Consider the following 20,246-nt stretch of genomic DNA (forward strand, 5'->3'; position numbering starts at 1 on the left):
CCTGATCCTTAAGCTTTTATTTTGTGCCCTGTCTCCTGCGGAGCCGCTATCCCCATGGTCCTTACGGAGTCCCAGCATCCACTACGGACTACGAGAAATAGATTTATCGGTAATTAAATATATATATATATATATATATATATATATATATATATATATATATATATATATATATATATATATATATATATATATATATATACATACGAGATGCACAGAGGGATATTTGCACTCTGGCATCAAGATAAGTGCGTTGTCCATATCTGTCAGAAGATGTTATGGACACGACAGTGGTCAGGTGATGCAGATCCCATACGGCACATGAAAGTATGGTCGTATAAAGGAGAGGAGGTACTTGGGGTCGGTCCATCGGACCTGGGGGCCACGGCAACAGCTGGGAAATCCAACCTTTTTACCCCAAGTCACATCTCAGCAGAAAAAGACACTGTCTTTTCAGCCTCAATCCTTCCGTTCCCATAAGGGCATGCGGGCAAAAGGCCAGTCATATCTGCCCAGACATAGAGGAAAGGGAAGTAGACTGCAGAAGGCAGCCCCTTTCCAGGAACAGAAGCCCTCCACCGAGTCTGCCAAGTCCTCAGCAGGACGCTGGGGCCGTGCAAGCTGACTCAGGTGAGGTGGGGGGTCGTCTCAAGAGTCTCAGCGTGCAGTGGGATCACTCGCAAGTTGACCCCTAGATCGTACAAAGTATTATCCCAGGGGTACAGTTTGGAGATTCGAGACATTTTTTTCCTCGCAGGTTCCTGAAGTCTGCTTTACCAAAGGCTCCCTCCGACAGGGAGGCAGTATTGGGAAAAAATTTACAAGCTGTATTTCCAGCAGGTGATAATCAAAGTACCCCTCCTACAATCAAGGAAAAGGGTATTAGTCTTCCACACTATATTGTGGTACTGAAGCCAGACGGCTTGGTGAGACATATTCTAAATCTGAAATCTTTGAACACTTACATACAAAGGTTCAAATCAAGATGGAGTCACTCAGAACAGTGATAGCGAACCGGAAAAAAGGGGACTATATGGTGTCCCTGGACATCAAGGATTACCTACATGTCCAAATTTGCCCTTCTCAACAAGGGTACCTATGGTTCGTGGTACAGAACTGTCAATATCAGTTTCTGACGCTGCCGTTGAATTATCCACGGCACCCCGGGCCTTTACCAAGGTAATGGCCGAAAAGATGACTCTCTTCAAAAGAAAAGGGCATCTTAATTATCCCTTACTTGGACGATATCCTGAAAAGGGAAAGGTCCAGAGAACAGTTGGAGGTCGGAATAGCACTATCTAAAGTAGTTCTACGACAGCACGAGTGGATTCTAAATATTCCAAAAATCGCAGCGTTTTTCCGACGATACGTCTGCTGTTCCTAGGAATGATTCTGGGCATAGTCCAGAAAAAGGTGTTTCTCCTGGAGGAGAAAGCCAGGGAGTTATCCGAACTAGTCAGAAACCTCCTAAAACCAGGCCAAGTATCAGTGCATCAATGCACAGGAGTCCTGGGAAAAATGGTGGCTTCTTACGAAGCAATTCCATTCGGCAGATCTCACGCAAAAATTTTTCAGGGGGATTTGCTGGACGAATGGTCCGGATCGCATCTTCGGATGCATCAGCAGATAATCCTGTCTCCAAGGACAAGGGTGTCTCTTCTGTGGGGGCTGCAGAGTGCTCATCTTCTAGAGGACAGCACATTCAGCATTCAGGACTGTGTTCTGGTGACCACGGATGCCAGCCTGAGAGGCTGGGAAGCAGTCACACAGGGAAGAAATTTCCAAGGAGTGTGGTCAAGTCTGGAGACTTTTTCTCCACATGAATATACTGGAGCTAAGAGCAATTTACAATGCTCTGAGCCTAGGAAGACCTCTGCTTCAAAGTCAGTCGGTGCTGATCTGGTCGGACATCATCATGGCAGTCGCCCACGTAAACAGACGGGGCGGCACAAGAAGCAGGAGGGCAATGACAGCAAGAACTTTTCGCTGAGCGAAAAATCATGTGATAACACTGTCGGCAGTGTTCATTCCGGGAGTGGAAAACTGAATTTCCTCAGCAGGAATGAATTCCACTCGGAAAAGTGGGAACTTCATCTGGAAGTTTCCACATGATTGTAAACCGTTGGGAAAGACCAAAGGTGGTCATAAGATGGCGTCTCACCTGAAACGCCAGGTCAAGAGACCCTCAGGCAATAGCTGGGTCGCTCTGGTAACACCGTGGGTGTACCAGTCGGGTATGTGTTCCCTCCTCTGCCTCTCATACCCAGGGTATTGAGAATTATAGGAAGGAGAGGAGTAAGAATTATACTCGTGGCTCCGGTTTGGCCAAGAAGGACTTGGTAACCGGAACTTCAAGAGATAAGAAGGGTCTTGATTCAGCAAGAATCATGTCTGTTCCAAGACTTACCGCAGCTGCGTTGACGCAGGGGCGGGTGAACGCCGGATCCTAAGGGAAAAAGGCATTCCGGAAGAGGTCATTCCTACCCTGGTCAGAGCCAGGAAGGAGGTGACCGCACAACATTATCACAGTTTAGGTGAAAATATGTTCCATGGTGTGAGGCCAGGAAGGCTCCACGGAAGAATTTCAACTAGGTTAATTCCTATATTTCCTGCAAACAGGAGTGTCTATGGGCCTCAAATTGGGGTCCATTAAGGTTCAAATTTCGGCCTGTCGATTTTCTTCCAGAAAGAATTGGCTTCAGTTCCTGAAGTCCAGAAGTTTGTTAAGGGAGTACTGCATATACAACCCCTTTTGATGGCTCCAGTGGCACTGGGGGATCTCAACGTAGTTTTGGGGATTCCAAAAATCACATTGGTTTAAACCACTCAAATCTGTGGATTTGATATATCTCACATGGAAAGTGACCATGATGTTGGCCCTGGCCTCGGCCAGGCGAGTGTCAAAATTGGCGGCTTTGTCTCACAAAGCCATATCTGATTGTCCATTCGGACAGAGCAAAGCTGCGGACTCGTCCCCAGTTTATCCCTAAGGTGGTGTCAGCGTTGCACCTGAACCAGCTTATTGTGGTACCTGCGGCTACTAGGGACTTGGAGGACTCCAAGTTGCTGGATGTTGTCAGGGCCCTGAAAATATAGTTTTCCAGGTCGGCTGGAGTCAGGAAATCTGACTTGCTGTTTTATCCTGTATGCACCCAACAAGCTGGGTGCCCCTGCTTTTAAGCAGACTATTGCTCGTTGGATTTGTAGTACAATTCAGCTTGCACATTCTGTGGCAGGCTTGCCACAGCCAAAAATATGTAAATGCCCATTCCACAAGGAAGGTGGGCTCATCTTGGGCGGCTGCCCGAGGGGTCTCGGCTTTACAACTTTGCCGAGCGGCTACGTGGTCGGGGGAGAACACGTTTGTAAAATCCTACAAATTTGATACCCTGGCTAAGGAGGACCTGGAGTTCTCTCATTCGGTGCTGCAGAGTCATCCGCACTCTCCCGCCCGTTTGGGAGCTTTGGTATAATCCCCATGGTCCTTTCAGGAACCCCAGCATCCACTAGGACGATAGAGAAAATAAGAATTTACTTACCGATAATTCTATTTCTCGGAGTCCGTAGTGGATGCTGGGCGCCCATCCCAAGTGCGGATTATCTGCAATACTTGTACATAGTTATTGTTAACTAAATCGGGTTATTGTTGTAGTGAGCCATCTTTCAGAGGCTCCTCTGTTTTCATACTGTTAACTGGGTTCAGATCACAGGTTGTACAGTGTGATTGGTGTGGCTGGTATGAGTCTTACCCGGGATTCAAAATCCTTCCTTATTATGTACGCTCGTCCGGGCACAGTATCCTAACTGAGGCTTGGAGGAGGGTCATAGGGGGAGGAGCCAGTGCACACCACCTGATCCTAAAGCTTAACTTTTGTGCCCTGTCTCCTGCGGAGCCGCTATTCCCCATGGTCCTTTCAGGAACCCCAGCATCCACTACGGACTCCGAGAAATAGAATTATCGGTAAGTAAATTCTTATTATATCCACCAGGGCATGGAGCACAGGTCGGATTTTAATAAATCCGTTTCACATAGGCTCCACAGTACCCGGTGGTGAGAACCATCATAGGGGATAAGGCGCTGACCTGTAGCCCCTCCCCCAGCTCCGGGCACCACCTACTGCTAGTGTTCCCGCCCTGGAGATGCATTTCACTCTCCCTCACTCCCTGACAGAGATTTTTTCGCCATTTTTATACAAGTAGCTGGGCTGATCTACAGGACTACAGCATTGCCTCCTCTGTAAATCCGCCTGCCTTATCAGCACTGCATTTAGTCACTTAAGTATTCTACATGTGATTTTAGACAGTGTTGATTAAAAACAAGTGTACTTCTACATGGATATTTAGTATAAGTATTCTGAGATGTACATCCAGTATCTACTGTGCATTGTTATATCTATAGAGGCGGAGTATACTGTTCGACCTTGTTTCTAGTACCGAAACCAAATGGGTCTTTCCGGCCTATACTCAACCTCAAATCATTAAACAAATTTGTGAGTGTCCCCAAATTCCGTATGGAAACTCTGCGCTGTATTGTACTGGCCATGGAACCTGAAGACTGCATGGTATCCCTGGGCATACAGGATGCTTACCTGCATATTCCTATTGCCATGTCGCATCAGCAGTATCTGCAGTTTGCTAATGGCAACCTACATTAACGAATTCCAGGCCTTGCCATTTGGATTGACCACGGGCCCTCGGATCTTCACCAAGGTAATGGCCGTGATGATGGCTCATCTCCATCGTCATGGAATCAGGAACCTGCCGTATCTGGATGACTTGCTGATCCTGGCGAACTCCCGAGATGTTCTCCTCAGTCATCTGGATCTGACAGTCCAATTCCTACAAGCCCACGGGTGGCTCATCAACTGGAAAAAATCCTCCCTGTTCCCTGCTCGGAGCATGGACACTGCTGGACACGCGCAGCCAAAGACTGTTATTGTCTTCGGAGAAAGTCCTGAAACTTTAGGACAGGATCAGATACTTCCTCTCTCGCCCAGGAGTGTCGATAAACTCGGCGATGCAAGTACTAGACCTCATGGTGTCGGCTTTCGACATGGTGGAGTACGCTCCATTTAATTCCCGTCCTCTGCAGAGGTTAATCCTTTCCAAGTGGGACGGCCTGCCTCATCGGATCAGGTGTCAAATGATCTCCTTGACTCCGTAGGTTCATCTGTCACTGAGCTGGTGGATACAGGACCAACAGTTGAGCAAGGGTCTTCCTTTCTGGATCCCCAACTGGGTCCTACTGACTACGGACGCTAGTATGCGGGTTTGGGGAGCGGTGCTGGAGCAACACACTCTTCAGGGTCGGTGGACCAAGTAGGATTCTCTCCTCCCGATAAACAATCTGGAATTGCGGGCAGTGTTCGATGCTTTGACTCTTGCCCTGCCTCTGATACAGAACAGGCCTGTTAGAGTACAATCGGACAACGCCACCGCGGTGGCATACATAAATCATCAAAGTGGGACTCGAAGCCGCATGGCAATGTTGGAAGTGTCAAAAAACTTTAGTTGGGCAGAACGCCATCTGCCAGCAATATCGGCAGTGTTCATTCTGGGGGTCCTCAACTGGGAAGTTGATTTCCTCAGTCGTCAGGAAGAGTTGAGTCTTCATCAGGAAGTCTTTCAACTCCTAGTGGACAAGTGGGGCTACCAGATGTAGACCTGATGGCGTCTCGACACAATCACAAGGTTCTGGTCTTCGGATCAAGGACAAGGGATTCTCAAGCAGCGTTCGTGGACGCACTGGCAGTTCCATGGAACTTTCGGCTGCCGTACGTGTTCCCTCTGGTGTCGCTTCTGCCCAGGGTGATAAGGAAGTTCAAGCAAGAAGGAGGAATACTACTTCTAATCGCTCCAGCGTGGCCCAGACAGCATTGGTTCTCAGACCTACAGGGTCTCTCGATAGAGCGTCATCTTCTACTTCCTCAACGCCCAGACCTTCTCGTTCAGGGCCCTTGTGTCTACCCAGACCTGGCCAGACTGGCTTTGACGGTGTGTCTCTTGAAGCTTCACTCCTGAGATCCAAAGGATTTTACGAAGCGGTTATCCAAATTATGCTAAAGGCCCACAAACCGGCTTCTGCACGGATTTATTATAGGGTCTGGAATTCTTACTTCACCTGGTGTGCTGCTAAGAATTACAATGCGTACAAGTTTTTAGTAGTTCCAGGCTTCTGGGTTTTTTTTGTGTGTGTGTGTGTGTGTGTGTGTGTGTGTGTGTGTGTGTGTTTTATTTTTTTTGTTTTTTTTGCAAAAAGACCTGGACTTAGGCCTTTGTCTGGCCTCCTTCAAGGTTCATATATCTGCATTGTCGATGTGGTTTCAGTGGAAAATTGCTTCTATTCCTGACGTTCATACATTCACTCAGGGAGAATTGCAAATTCAACCTTCCTATGTCCCTCCTGTGGCTCCATGGGATTTGTCTGTTGTCCTGAATGCCCTGCAAGAGTCTCCTTTTGAACCTCTTGAGATGGTGGACCTTAAATGGCTCACTGCCAATGTCCTCTTTTTGCTGGCTATTGCCTCTGCTAGAAGGGTTTCGGACTTAGGCGCATTGTCCTGCCGTCCTCCCTTTCTGATATTTCACCGTGACCGGGCGGTTCTTAGAACTCGCCCAGGTTATTTGCTTAAGGTGTTGTCGTCTTTTCACCTTAACCAAGAGATTGTGGTTCCGGCCTTTATCTCTTCTGACTTGTCCTCCAAAGAGCGGTCTTTGGGTGTGGTACGGGCTTTCCGTATATACGTGGAAAGGACTGCCTCTATCAGGAGGTAAGATACCCTTTTTGTACTTTTTTGGTTTTCACAAACGTGGCTGGCCTGCGGACAAGCAAACCTTAGCCAGATGGATTAGAATGGTGATTGCACAAGCTTATGCGCAGGCCGGGCTCCCGGTTCCTGCAGCTGTTAAGGCCCATTCTAATTGGTCTGTTTTACCTTCTTGGGCGGTCCGCCATGGCGCGTCCGCAGAACAATTGTGAAAGGCGGCTACGTGGTCCTCAGTGAACACGTTCATTAGGTTCTATGCCTTCGATACTTCCGCCTCCCAGGATGCTTCCTTTGGATGCCGGGTTCTCAAACCAGCTAAGGTGTGTCCCCTCCCTTGAGGAACTGCTTTAGGACATCCCCGATGTATTCCCTGTGGAATCTCAGTGTACCCCGCTGCAGAAAAGGTGATTTATGGTAGACTTACCATGGTTAAAGCTCTTTCTGCGAGGTACACTGGATTCCACAGGGCGCCCACCCTGACGCACTTAGCTTCTTTGGGTTTGTATGGCATTAGCTGCTGGTCCCTTCTCCTGTTGTGAGAATGTGGTTATATGTGACCAACATCTGCCGTCTTTTACCTGCTACTGCATTGGACTGGTTAACGATACTGAGCTCTAGTGTCCGGAGGCGGGGTTATAGAGGAGGCCATGCAATGCATCCTGGGAACAGTCAAAGCTTTAGCCTGTTGGTGCCTCCGATCAAGATCCAACTCTACACCCCTATCTATTCCCCGTGGAACCCAGTGTACCTCGCAGAAAGATTTAATCATGGTAAGTCTACCATGAATCTCCCTTTTTCCTTTATTTACATGGCACCAAGAGGTATCCATAGCTCTGTTACAATGTTTTATTCATATTGTTTGTGTGGTTGATGAAATCTTCCAAAACATTGATTATTGCGTTTGTTTGGTTTGTGGGCTGAAGTGGTGCTTTTACAGCACAAGTGCCTCTTAGCTGTGTCATATTTAAACAGGTGTACATTTAAATCCCTAATCTTCTTCAAGCTGCTTATTTCTTAGCTGTAGTAGCCTAGATGCATGTTGTTTCCTTGTGCGACACTTGAGTTTTTCTATTTTACTTCTCTGTTCACCAACCTGTTCTGTTTATTAGTTTGGGTTGTTTTGTTTGTAATATCTACTTCTTTGAAGAATGCTTGTTTATGGAAACCATTACTTTCCATCTACCCCAGCCAGCTGAACGTGGTTATTTTTATGAGAATTTTTTTTGCACCAATGAATTTGACACCATTGTTCTTCTTTTGCATCCATGCACCCATGTTTTCTTACAAGCCATGACTGTCCCAGTTTTATGGCCATGTTACCTGTTCCTCACCTACCTGTCCTTGTATCTTTCTTATACTTTCCTGTGCAGCTTGCTCATTTCAGACAGCGCAAAACAAAAGGGGAAAGCTCAAAGGCACAGAAAAAGACGCAGAAGAGGAAGGGTGAGACTGTACACACGAATGAGGTGCCGCCGGAGGAGGGCCCGCTAGACAAAACTGAGGATGTAGAAGACCTGACACCTGGTGCTGGACAGAGCCCCACAGAGGTATGATCTTATGTCCCTGTTACCTCACTAAAAATGATCTGATTGATGAGAGTGCGTCAAAATACTACTTATACCTTTTATAGTACTTGTTATATGTCTTCAGGCATCCCTTTCTTAACATATGTAATGCACACCACCCCTGTATAGCAAGTAGTCCACAATGAATCCCCTGTTACCTAAAACTAAGTACCGACTTGCCACTTTCCCATCCAGGAGGGAAGGGAAAGAATGTTCTGTTTAGAAGGGCTTGTCCAATTGTGTGTGTATGTATGTATGTATGTATGTATGTATGTATGTGTGTGTGTGTGTGTGTGTGTGTGTGTGTGTATATATATATATATATATATATATATATATATATATATATATATATATATATATATATATATTTCTCTGACGTCCTAGTGGATGCTGGGGACTCCGTAAGGACCATGGGGAATAGCGGCTCCGCAGGAGACTGGGCACAAAAGTAAAGCTTTAGAACTACCTGGTGTGCACTGGCTCCTCCCCCTATGACCCTCCTCCAAGCCTCAGTTAGATTTTTGTGCCCGAACGAGAAGTGTGCACACTAGGTGGCTCTCCTGAGCTGCTTAGTGAAAAGTTTAGTTTTAGGTTTTTTAGGTTCAGTGAGACCTGCTGGCAACAGGCTCACTGCATCGAGGGACTAAGGGGAGAAGAAGCGAACTCACCTGCGTGCAGAGTGGATTGGGCTTCTTAGGCTACTGGACATTAGCTCCAGAGGGACCGATCACAGGCCCAGCCATTGATAGGTCCCAGAGCCGCGCCGCCGGCCCCCTTACAGAGCCAGAAGACAGAAGAGGTCCGGAAAATCGGCGGCAGGAGACGTCCTGTCTTCAACAAGGTAGCGCACAGCACTGCAGCTGTGCGCCATTGCTCTCAGCACACTTCACACTCCGGTCACTGAGGGTGCAGGGCGCTGGGGGGGGGCGCCCTGAGACGCAATAAAAACACCTTGGATGGCAAAAAAATGCATCACATATAGCTCCTGGGCTATATGGATGAATTTAACCCCTGCCAGAATACACAGAAAAACGGGAGATAGGCTCCGCCCCCTTCTCGGCGGCCTTATCTCAGCACACTGGCGCCATTTTCCCTCACAGCTCCGTTGGAGGGAAGCTCCCTGGCTCTCCCCTGCAGTCACTACACTACAGAAAGGGTTAAAAAAAGAGAGGGGGGCACTAATTACGCGCAGTATTAAAAATACAGCAGCTATAAGGGGAAAAACACTTATATAAGGTTATCCCTGTGTATATATATATATATAGCGCTCTGGTGTGTGCTGGCAAACTCTCCCTCTGTCTCCCCAAAGGGCTAGTGGGGTCCTGTCCTCTATCAGAGCATTCCCTGTGTGTGTGCTGTGTGTCGGTACGTTTGTGTCGACATGTATGAGGAGAAAAATGATGTGGAGACGGAGCAGTTTGCCTGTAATAGTGATTTCACCCCCTAGGGGGTCGACACCTGAGTGGATGAACTGTTGGAAGGAATTACGTGACAGTGTCAGCTCTGTATAAAAGACAGTGGTTGACATGAGACAGCCGGCTACTCAGCTTGTGCCTGTCCAGACGTCTCATAGGCCGTCAGGGGCTCTAAAGCGCCCGTTACCTCAGATGGCAGATATAGACGCCGACACGGATACTGACTCCAGTGTCGACGGTGAAGAGACAAATGTGACTTCCAGTAGGGCCACACGTTACATGATTGAGGCAATGAAAAATGTTTTACACATTTCTGATAATACGAGTACCACCAAAAAGGGGTATTATGTTCGGTGAGGAAAAACTACCTGTAGTTTTCCTGAATCTGAGAAATTAAATGAGGTGTGTGATGATGCGTGGGTTTCCCCCGATAACAACTGATAATTGCTAAAATGTTATTGGCATTATATCCTTTCCCGCCAGAGGTTAGGGTGCGTTGGGAAACACCCCCTAGGGTGGATAAAGCGCTCACACGCTTGTAAGAACAAGGGCTCTACCCTCTCCTGAGATGGCCGCCCTTAAGGATCCTGCTGATAGAAAGCAGGAGGGTATCCTAAAATGTATTTACACACATACTGGTGTTATACTGCGACCAGCAATCGCCTCAGCCTGGATGTGCAGTGCTGGGTTGGCGTGGTCGGATTCCCTGACTGAAAATATTGATACCCTAGATAGGGACAGTATATTATTGCCTATAGAGCATTTAAAAGATGCATTTCTATATATGCGTGATGCACAGCGGAATATTTGCCGACTGGCATCAAGTCTAAGTGCGTTGTCCATTTCTGCCAGTAGAGGGTTATGGACACGACAGTGGTCAGGTGATGCGGATTCCAAACGGCATTTGGAAGTATTGCCTTATTAAGGGAGTTATTTGGGGTCGGTCTTTCAGACCTGGTGGCCACGGCAACAGCTGGGAAATCCACGTTTGTACCCCAGGTCGCCTCTCAACATAAGAAGACGCCGTCTTATCAGGCGCAGTCTTTTCGTGGGCAAGCGGGCAAAAGGTTCCTCATTTCTGCCCCGTGACAGAGGGAGAGGAAAAAGGCTGCAGAAATCAGCCAGTTCCCAGGAACAGAAGCCCTCTCCCGCCGCTGCCAAGCCCTCAGTATGACGCTGGGGCTTTACAAGCAGAATCAGGCACGGTGGGGGCCCGTCTCAATGAATTTCAGCGCGCAGTGGGCTCACTCGCAAGTAGACCCCTGAATCCTTCAGGTGATATCTCAGGGGTACAAATTGGAATTCGAGACGTCTCCCCCTCGCCGTTTCCTAAAGTCGGCTTTACCGATGTCTCCTTCTGACAGGGAGGCAGTTTTGGAAGCCATTCACAAGCTGTATTCCCAGCAGGTGATAATCAAGGTACCCCTCCTGCAACAGGGAACGGGGTATTATTCCACACTGTTGTGGTACCGAAGCCGGACGGCTCGGTGAGACCGATTCTAAATCTAAAATCTTGAACACTTACATACGGAGGTTCAAATTCAAGATTGAGTCACTCAGAGCAGTGATTGCGAACCTGGAAGAAGGGGACTACATGATGTCTCGGGACATCAAGGATGCTTACCTTCATGTCCCAATTTACCCTTCTCACCAAGGGTACCTCAGGTTTATGGTACAGAACTGTCACTATCAGTTTCAGACGCTGCCGTATGGATGGTCCACGGCACCCCGGGTCTTTACCAAGGTAATGGCCGAAATGATGATACTCCTTCGAAGGAAGGGAATTTTAGTTATCTCTTACTTGGACGATTCCCTGATAAGGGTAAGATCCAGGGAACAGTTGGAGGTCGGTGTAGCACTATCTCAGGTAGTGTTGCGGCAGCGCGATGGGATTCTCAATATTCCAAAATCGCAGCTGATTCCGACGACTCGTCTTCTGTTCCTAGGGATGATCCTGGACACAGTCCAGAAAAAGGTGTTTCTCCCGGAGGAGAAAGTCAGGGAGTTATCCGAGCTAGTCGGGAACCTTCTATAACCGAGCCAAGTCTCAGTACATCAATGAAATGGTTCTGGGAAAAATGGTGGCTTCCTACGAAGCAATCTCATTCGGCAGATTCCACGCAAGAACTTTCCAGTGGGACCTGCTGGACAAATGGTCCGGGTCGCGTCTTCAGATGCATCAGCGGATAACCCTGTCACCAAGCACAAGGGTGTCTCTCCTGTGGTGGTTGCAGAGTGCTCATCTTCTAGAGGGCCGCACATTCAGGACTGGGTCCTGGTGACCACGGACATAAATATCCTGAAGCTAAGGGCCATTTACAATGCTCTAAGCTCAGCAAGACCTCTGCTTCAAGGTCACCCGGAGTTGATCCATTGGGACAACATCACGGCAGTCACCCACGTAAACAGACAGGGTGACACAAGAAGCAGGAGGGCAATGGCAGAAGCTGCAAGGATTCTTCGCTGGGCGGAAAATCATGTGATAGCACTGTCAGCAGTATTCATTCCGGGAGTGGACAACTGGGAAGCAGACTTCCTCAGCAGACACGACCTCCACCCGGGAGAGTGGGGACTTCACCCAGAAGTCTTCCACATGTTTATAAAACTCGACAAGTATTGCGCCAGGTCAAGAGACCCTCAGGCAATAGCTGTAGACGCTCTGGTAACACAGTGGGTGTACCAGTCAGTGTATGTGTTCCCTCCTCTGCCTCTCATACCCAAGGTACTGAGAATTATAAGATGGAGAGGAGTAAGCACTATATTCGTGGCTCCGGATTGGCCAAGAAGGACTTGGTAACCGGAACTTCAAGAGATGCTCACGGAGGATCCGTGGCCTCTACCTCTAAGAAGGGACCTGCTCCAGCAAGGACCCTGTCTGTTCCAAGACTTATCGCGGCTGCGTTTGACGGCATGGCGGTTGAACGCCGGATCCTGAAGGAGAAAGGCATTCCGGATGAAGTCATTCCTATCCTGATCAAAGCCAGGAAAGATATAACCGCAAAACATTATCACCGCATTTGGCGAAAATATGTTGCGTGGTGCGAGGCCAGTAAGGCCCCGACGGAGGAATTTTCAACTAGGTCGATTCCTACATTTCCTGCAAACAGGAGTGTCTATGGGCCTGAAATGGGGGTCCATTAAGGTTCAAATTTCGGCCCTGTCAATTTTCTTCCAAAAAGAACTAGCTTCAGTCCCTGAAGTTCAGACGTTTGTGAAAGGGGTACTGTATATACAGCCTCTTTTTGTGCCTCCAGTGGCACCTTGGGATCTAAATGTAGTTTTTGGGTTCCAAAAGTCACATTGGTTTGAACCACTTAAATATGTGGAGTTAAAATATCTCACATGGAAAGTGGTCATGCTGTTGGCCCTGGCCTGGGCCAGGTGCGTGTCAGAATTGGCGGCTTTATCCTGTAAAAGCCCTCATCTGATTTTCCATTCGGACAGGGCGGAATTGAGGACTCGTCCTCAGTTTCTCCCTAAGGTGGTTTTCAGCGTTTCACCTGAATCAACCTATTGTGGTGCCTGCGGCTACTAGGGACTTGGAGGACTCCAAGTTGCTAGACGTTGTCAGAGCCCTGGAAATATAGGTTTCCAGGACGGCTGGAGTCAGAAAATCTGACTCGTTGTTTATTCTGTATGCACCCAACAAGCTGGGTGCTCCTGCTTCTAAGCAGACTATTGCTCGTTGGATTTGTAGTACAATTCAGCTTGCACATTCTGTGGCAGGCCTGCCACAGCCAAAATCTGTAAAAGCCCATTCCACAAGGAAGGTGGGCTCATCTTGGGCGGCTGCCCGAGGGGTCTCGGCTTTACAACTTTGCCGAGCAGCTACTTGGTCAGGAGCAAATACGTTTGTAAAATTCTACAAATTTGATACCCTGGCTGAGGAGGACCTGGAGTTCTCTCATTTGGTGCTGCAGAGTCATCCGCACTCTCCCGCCCGTTTGGGAGCTTTGGTATAATCCCCATGGTCCTTACGGAGTCCCCAGCATCCACTAGGACGTCAGAGAAAATAAGAATTTACTTACCGATAATTCTATTTCTCATAGTCCGTAGTGGATGCTGGGCGCCCATCCCAAGTGCGGATTGTCTGCATTACTTGTACATAGTTATTGTTACAAAAATCGGGTTATTGTTGTTGTGAGCCATCTTTTCAGAGGCTCCTTCTGTTATCATGCTGTTAACTGGGTTCAGATCACAAGTTGTACGGTGTGATTGGTGTGGCTGGTAATGAGTCTTACCCGGGATTCAAAATCCTTCCTTATTGTGTACGCTCGTCCGGGCACAGTATCCTAACTGAGGCTTGGAGGAGGGTCATAGGGGGAGGAGCCAGTGCACACCAGCTAGTCCTAAAGCTTTTACTTTGTGCCCAGTCTCCTGCGGAGCCGCTATTCCCCATGGTCCTTTCGGAGTCCCCAGCATCCACTACGGACTATGAGAAATAGAATTATCGGTAAGTAAATTCTTATTATTTAAATATTTCCTACTGAACTACCCACATGTAATCAGAGCACCCTGCATGCCTTGCCAGAGCCCCTATGACCTCCCCACATGCTGTTTCAGTGCCCATTAGACCATTATGATGAAGACATAATTTCTATAGCCTAAAAATGAATACACGTTGACCCTGTCATAAAAACATTTTTAAATACCAATAATTTTCCACCAATCTATTGATAAAATAGTATTCCCCCATAAGAGAATTATCTGTGTTATTGGTCTCCTTATTCACTATTTATTATAAATAAACTGTGCTTCCTTCTGATTGGCCAAATAGCTGTAACAGCATGCCGTTTGTGTCACCTGTCAGAACTACTTCATGTTAAATACAACATTGATTGTTCTTGGGCAGGTTTCTGGCAGTTTTGTCTTTTAGTAAATCACCACAAAGCTCCTGAAATTGCAAAACTTCTGTTCAGTAAATATACCCCGAAGTCTTTGTACTAAAATGTCTGGTTTTCTTCATTGGTAGATAAGCCTGGAGTGCAGCTCACTGGATGCTTCAGAGTGTCAGGACAGAAGGTCCGATGTAGAAGACAGACTTGACCTAAAACAGGATGACATTGAGTCTTGTTCTGAGGATACCTTTCACACACCACTGGAAGTTCCGTCATCATTGGAGCTCCAAGAGGTTCTCCATCTAGTTTGTTTTGGACTTAACTCGAATATCCTAATAAAAACAAGTGCAAGACTAAAACAAAAAGTTGACCTGTCTTAACACTTCTTTATTTATGTATAGGACTTTTTACAAAAACTGAGATTTCTAACAAATACACTCACAAATGCTTACATTTTTTTTTAAAACTAAGCCGCAGTGAGAATCTATGGCCATTGGCATTGAGCTGTAGTACCACTAGGGGAAGTGGAGCGTACTGTTGCACTGGGGGCATAAGAACATATTTGGGGGGAAGGGGGGTGCAAGACAGATGCACGGGGATGCTTATTTCTTTTTCCATAATATATTTGGAACCATTTTAAAAAATATGTTCGGAATGTGTTTAAAAAAAAAAAAAAAAAAAAAGATAATTTCTGAACATTTATTTGGGGGAAGATATTAAACAGTTGAGTTGTTAAAGTGGAGCTGCCGGCATTTAATTCTGAGAGAGTCAAGCAAAATATTAGTTTAAAAGTCAACCTGATTCCTAGCACTGCATTAATGCATGTAGTACCCTCAGTAACGCTCCATCTTAATTGGCATTCTTGAGTAGTTCTTTTGCTATGTAGGTATTGCACACTGCTGTCTACAAGTGGGATAACATCCTAACACAGCTGTCTGATAACTTACAGCAAGCGCTACTAAGTGGAGAGGAGATGGAAGAGGAGCCGCTGTGCCTGGCCACTCAGATGCATGGAATTCCGAGCCAGCAGCAGGATGTGAGTATTACAAATATCAGTGTAAATATAATGGCACATTCACTGTCATGTTTAATAAAGATTATGGAAAGAAACAGCGCTCCCGATACGGAGTTAACAGCACCTCATCAGAAGATGTTCCTACATTGCGTCTACAGAAATAAATACGTAAAGTGCCTTGCAAAAGTATTCAACCCTCTAAACAGTGAACAGATTTGTCTGTATGGTGAAAAGATTCTGAAAGATATTCGGAGTTTCAATGTAATCCTATGCCGGGAGGAGTACATTGTGGTTAATTGTTTTTGGTAGTGCCGCGCAGGCATCCTAATATGTCTCCTTCCTCTCCCCATGGGCGTCCCTGAGAACATGTATGCAGAGTAAGGAGACGATGGAGGACTGCATTTAAGAAGTTGTTAAACTGAAAATATGTTTTGGTGGCTTTATTTTATGTACATTGATGATTAAACCAGCTTAACATAGGTTGTCCATCTTTAATAATGTATATGCCTCCTGTTCACCCACGTATTTGCGTTATGAGCTGAAACCTCTCTTCCTATCAGTAGCAGGTACTGAAACACGATAGTCCGTTTTCCTTGTGGAGGTAGGAAAAGTTGTACAGAGAATTGTTCTGACAGCTAGTGTATGATTATAATGGTGATCCGGTTTTTCACCCGGTGATCTCCATGGCACTTTTCTTTCAAAACTGTGACTCCTCCAGCAGAGCAACTGGAGCTTCTAATAAAGTGCCAGGGGGGAATATCACAAAATAGACAAGGTTGTTATTGGATTTCCTCCTTCATCTATAAGGTTACTCTTTTGCAAAGACAAGTGGGCAATAATGACCATTAGCATTCCTCCGTTAGAGGTTTGTTTTTGGAAGTGCCTGAGTGAGTTTTGGTCATTTTACCATGGAAAGGCACATATTAAATTAATTCATACAAATTATTTAGCCCCTCTTTTTTGCGTCATGTTTTTGAGCACTTTATCCTTCCAGACGGAAAAGGTTTTTTGAAGGTCGTCTAATGAGTTTTCTTCAGCCTCTGGTTCAGCACTCAGGCCAGCCCAGGCTATCGCTTGTGTAGCCAAAGCAACTTTCAGTTTGTTAAAGGGAACTTCTATACTTGCCATTCAATACATCTCTCTTGAGGCCCAGACCGAACTGGTTGGCTGTACTTTGTGAAGGACTAGGTGTGCAGAACGGAGGTGGGAGGAGCTTGTACTTGTCCCATGTCCCCTCTTCTCTCATCCACCAATCCACTCGACTGATTTAGAAAGCAATTTAACAGAAGGTAGTATTCACATGTTCTAGTTCTGTGTGAAGTTCATATTAATTTTTCATATTTTTTAAGGCTAGCTCAGTTCTTAAAAGCAAAAGTTTGGGGTTATCAGAGCAGTTTCAAGCCCAACAACAGTTTGCTGCAATCCAGAGCAGCACCGTGGACCAGACGATGCGCATGAGCGAACTAGACAAGCATGCGCAACAATTAGAGCGAGAGCTGGAAACTTCTAAGAAGGTGAAAATAACTTTGGGGGAAAGATGAGTGCATTATTATACTAGACTAATGGTTGTATATTTTTACAAAAATGTTAACCTGTTTCACAACACTACACTGAATATAGTGCTTTGTTTTTCAGACCACTAAAGAAAAAGAGAATCAAATGGCAAAGCTTGAAAACTTGATGCAGGAGCAACACGAGAGACTTGAAATCTTGCAAAATAAGCTGGAGAAGTCTGAAAACTGTGTGTCCCACCTGCAGCAAGAACTTAGAAATCAGAAAGATATAAACCTTAAACATAAAATGTCAGTGTCCATTCAGACAGAGTCTATGTCTTCCAGTTCTGTGGATGAAAAATGTGATACAGAACCAAGGCCCGATATTAATGAGAAGGACAGTGTTCAGTCTCTCACTGCCTTGGTTATAGACTTGAAAGAAAAACTTGCAGAATCTGAGACCCTCCGAGAGAGTTTACGTACTAGGATGGAAGAACAGATGCAGGCGTTTAATACTGAAAGATCCTCCTGGGAACAGAGACACAACGATATAGTTGCAAATCTCACTCTTAGATTACAGCAAGCAGAGGAGATGGTAGCTCAGGACAAGCATGAAAAAGATCGTTTGAACCAAGAACTTTGTGATCTTAAAGACTGTTTGAAGTTGGAAACTGATAGCAGTGTAGCACTGAAACTACAGCATGACTTGGACTTACAAACGTTTATTCTGAAACTGCGGAGCCTGGAGGAAGATAAGGCAGCACTGAATCAGAGGCTGTCCAATCTTCAGAAAGGGGATCCTGATGAGACAGAGCTGCTACAGAATGCTTTGAAAGCTGACAACTTCAGACACGAGTTGGAAGATCTTAAAAAGACTCTAAACAGGGTCAAAGCACAGAAGGATCAGGAAAACTCAAAAGAAGTCCAGCTTAACAGAGTGGAAGACTATGAACTAAGCTCTGCAACTTTGGCCTTGACTTCTATGGATAAGTACTTGATACACAGCCAATCCCATCAGCTGTTAGAGCTGTCCGATTATTCTACTGAGCACAGCAGACTTGAATTAGATAGTGACTTTATACTGGAACAGAGTTTAAACTCCACAGTTGAGAGAAACATTCATCTCCTCTCTTCTCCTATGCCCATTACTGGTGTTTTAGCAGGTGGCGCTTCTCTAGGGACACTTTTGGATCCTGAATCGTTTGCGGTCTATCTGTCCAACAATGCTGATTCTACTGATGAGACAGTTGAGCAGAGTCCTGTGTTTAGTGAAAACCTAGTTGAGAGATGCACATTTCTCATGGGACAGCTTCAGGACAAAGAGCAGGAGTTACAGAAGTGCTCTGATGCCCTTGATGAAGCTATACAGAAATGGAGAGATGTCACAGCCGAACTCACGGTTACACAATTAGAGCTGGAGAAAGAAAAGACTATCCAGAAAGGATATTGGGAAGAAGAGAAGAGACCATTGGAAAACCTGGAAAATGAGAGAGACGATTTAAGAATACAGCTAAATGAGATACAGGGACAGAAATCATCTACAGAGGAACAGTTAAGACTTTTTGTAAAAGAGAAGACAACCCTAGAAAGTAGACTGTGTCTTGTGGAGGGTGAGTTGGAAAAGGCCCTTGAGTTGAATAAAAATCTTGAGAGCAACAATCTCCACCTTAGCCACAGTTTGCAAGACTCAGAAAAGGCACGAGAGCGCGAATGTCAAGAATTTGATAATAAACTGAATGCCAAAGGCCAAGAGCAACAGCTCCTCCAAGAGACCATTCAGAGAAATGAAGCTGAATTCACATATAGAGAAGGGATCTTGCGTGAGGAAATGTGTTTACTGAAGCAGGTGAAGGAAGATCTAGAAAGCAGGTTGCAGAAAGAGGTGAGTAGGATATGTTTCACTAGGGCAGGGGAACCACAGTTGCCTTTTATTTATGTTTCATGAGGAGTAAAAGTCTTTCTATAATTTGCTTTATAGTGAAGGCTATGTTCATGTTTTGTATGGAGATATATTTTCACAACCTAATTTTGTATTTTAAAGCTGGTCCACTATCGTATTGTGTTACAAGAACGCCTGTTTAGGCTGCTGTCTACCAATAGCAATAAAGTGTCACAAATTGAATAGAATCGGAGCAGTATGAAGGTAAATTGCATTAATGACACATGTATTCTATGTGCAGCAAGAGGGATCTGCCCGCACAGGGAGGAAAAGACAGATGTGCGCACACCTAATTGCTGTAGTGTAGCGTCAATCTGGAAGACTTTGCAGTTAGGACAGGCCTGTATATCCTGCCCAACTGGGGTTGGGAAAGCCACTCAGAGCTTAATATGCTAGGAAGCTACTGAGGGCCAGGAGGCCTGAGCCTATACTTGTAGAAGACAGGGAAGGCCACCAAACCTTGGAACTGAGTTACATGTGACTGAGAAGCCAGGCTGATGAGCCTGTTGTATGTGAGTAGGGGTGCCTTACTGTGTGTGAGAGACAGGACTGAGACTAAGTATCTATGCAGCTAAGCCGGGCTGGAGCCTGTGATAGACCTGCTAGGAAGCAGGCCACGACTTTATTTGCAGACTAGCGGCCCAAGGATAGTCTGGGACAAGGAAGTGAGTCAGTGCCTTAAATGGGGGCAAGTTGGCGGTGGTTTTAGTTTTATTTATGCTGCCAGTAAAGCACCATTCCATTTATTTACTGTACCTAAGAACAGTGTTTGGATCCTGATTTAAGCGCCTAGAACCTGCGCCAACACACCCCTCTACTGAGAGAGTTATCCTAAGTCATCACAACTTATATAATGTAATAAGTTCCTCCATTAGTATGTGTAGGTACAGTATGTAGAGCATTTACTATGTAACTAACCCATAATTAAGAGCAAGTTTAAGGGAAATGAAATGGCCTGTGAGATGGAGGCATCGTGATTTCAGAGAGTCTGACAAGTGTTGTAAAGCGTCAATAATAATTTAAAAGGCAAAACCAGGTTGTTTTAAAGCATCTGTATATCACTGTTCTCTAATTCTGTTATTCTGCCTGATGGAAGTTCATCTTTCAGGGAATAAAGAAAAATAAGCTATTATTCTTTTATTCCCTGAGAGAAGACGAACTTCTTTCAGGAGGGATACTAGTATTAGAGAAGAGTAATATATGTTTTCCAC

At 45.9% G+C, this 20,246-nt stretch overlaps 1 protein-coding gene across 1 annotated transcript in view; it reads left to right on the forward strand.

The window, feature by feature from the left end:
- Positions 1-20,246, forward strand: part of PCNT (pericentrin) — a 474,261-nt gene that overhangs the window by 19,189 nt on the left and 434,826 nt on the right. The window contains exons 2-6 of the mRNA XM_063933256.1: positions 8,138-8,314; positions 14,723-14,881; positions 15,538-15,624; positions 16,953-17,117; positions 17,239-18,978. Coding sequence (XP_063789326.1) covers positions 8,138-8,314; positions 14,723-14,881; positions 15,538-15,624; positions 16,953-17,117; positions 17,239-18,978 — 2,328 coding nt within the window. The remainder of the gene's footprint in view (positions 1-8,137; positions 8,315-14,722; positions 14,882-15,537; positions 15,625-16,952; positions 17,118-17,238; positions 18,979-20,246) is intronic.

Source organism: Pseudophryne corroboree, chromosome 7 (assembly GCF_028390025.1).
Source record: "Pseudophryne corroboree isolate aPseCor3 chromosome 7, aPseCor3.hap2, whole genome shotgun sequence".
NCBI lineage: Eukaryota > Metazoa > Chordata > Amphibia > Anura > Myobatrachidae > Pseudophryne > Pseudophryne corroboree.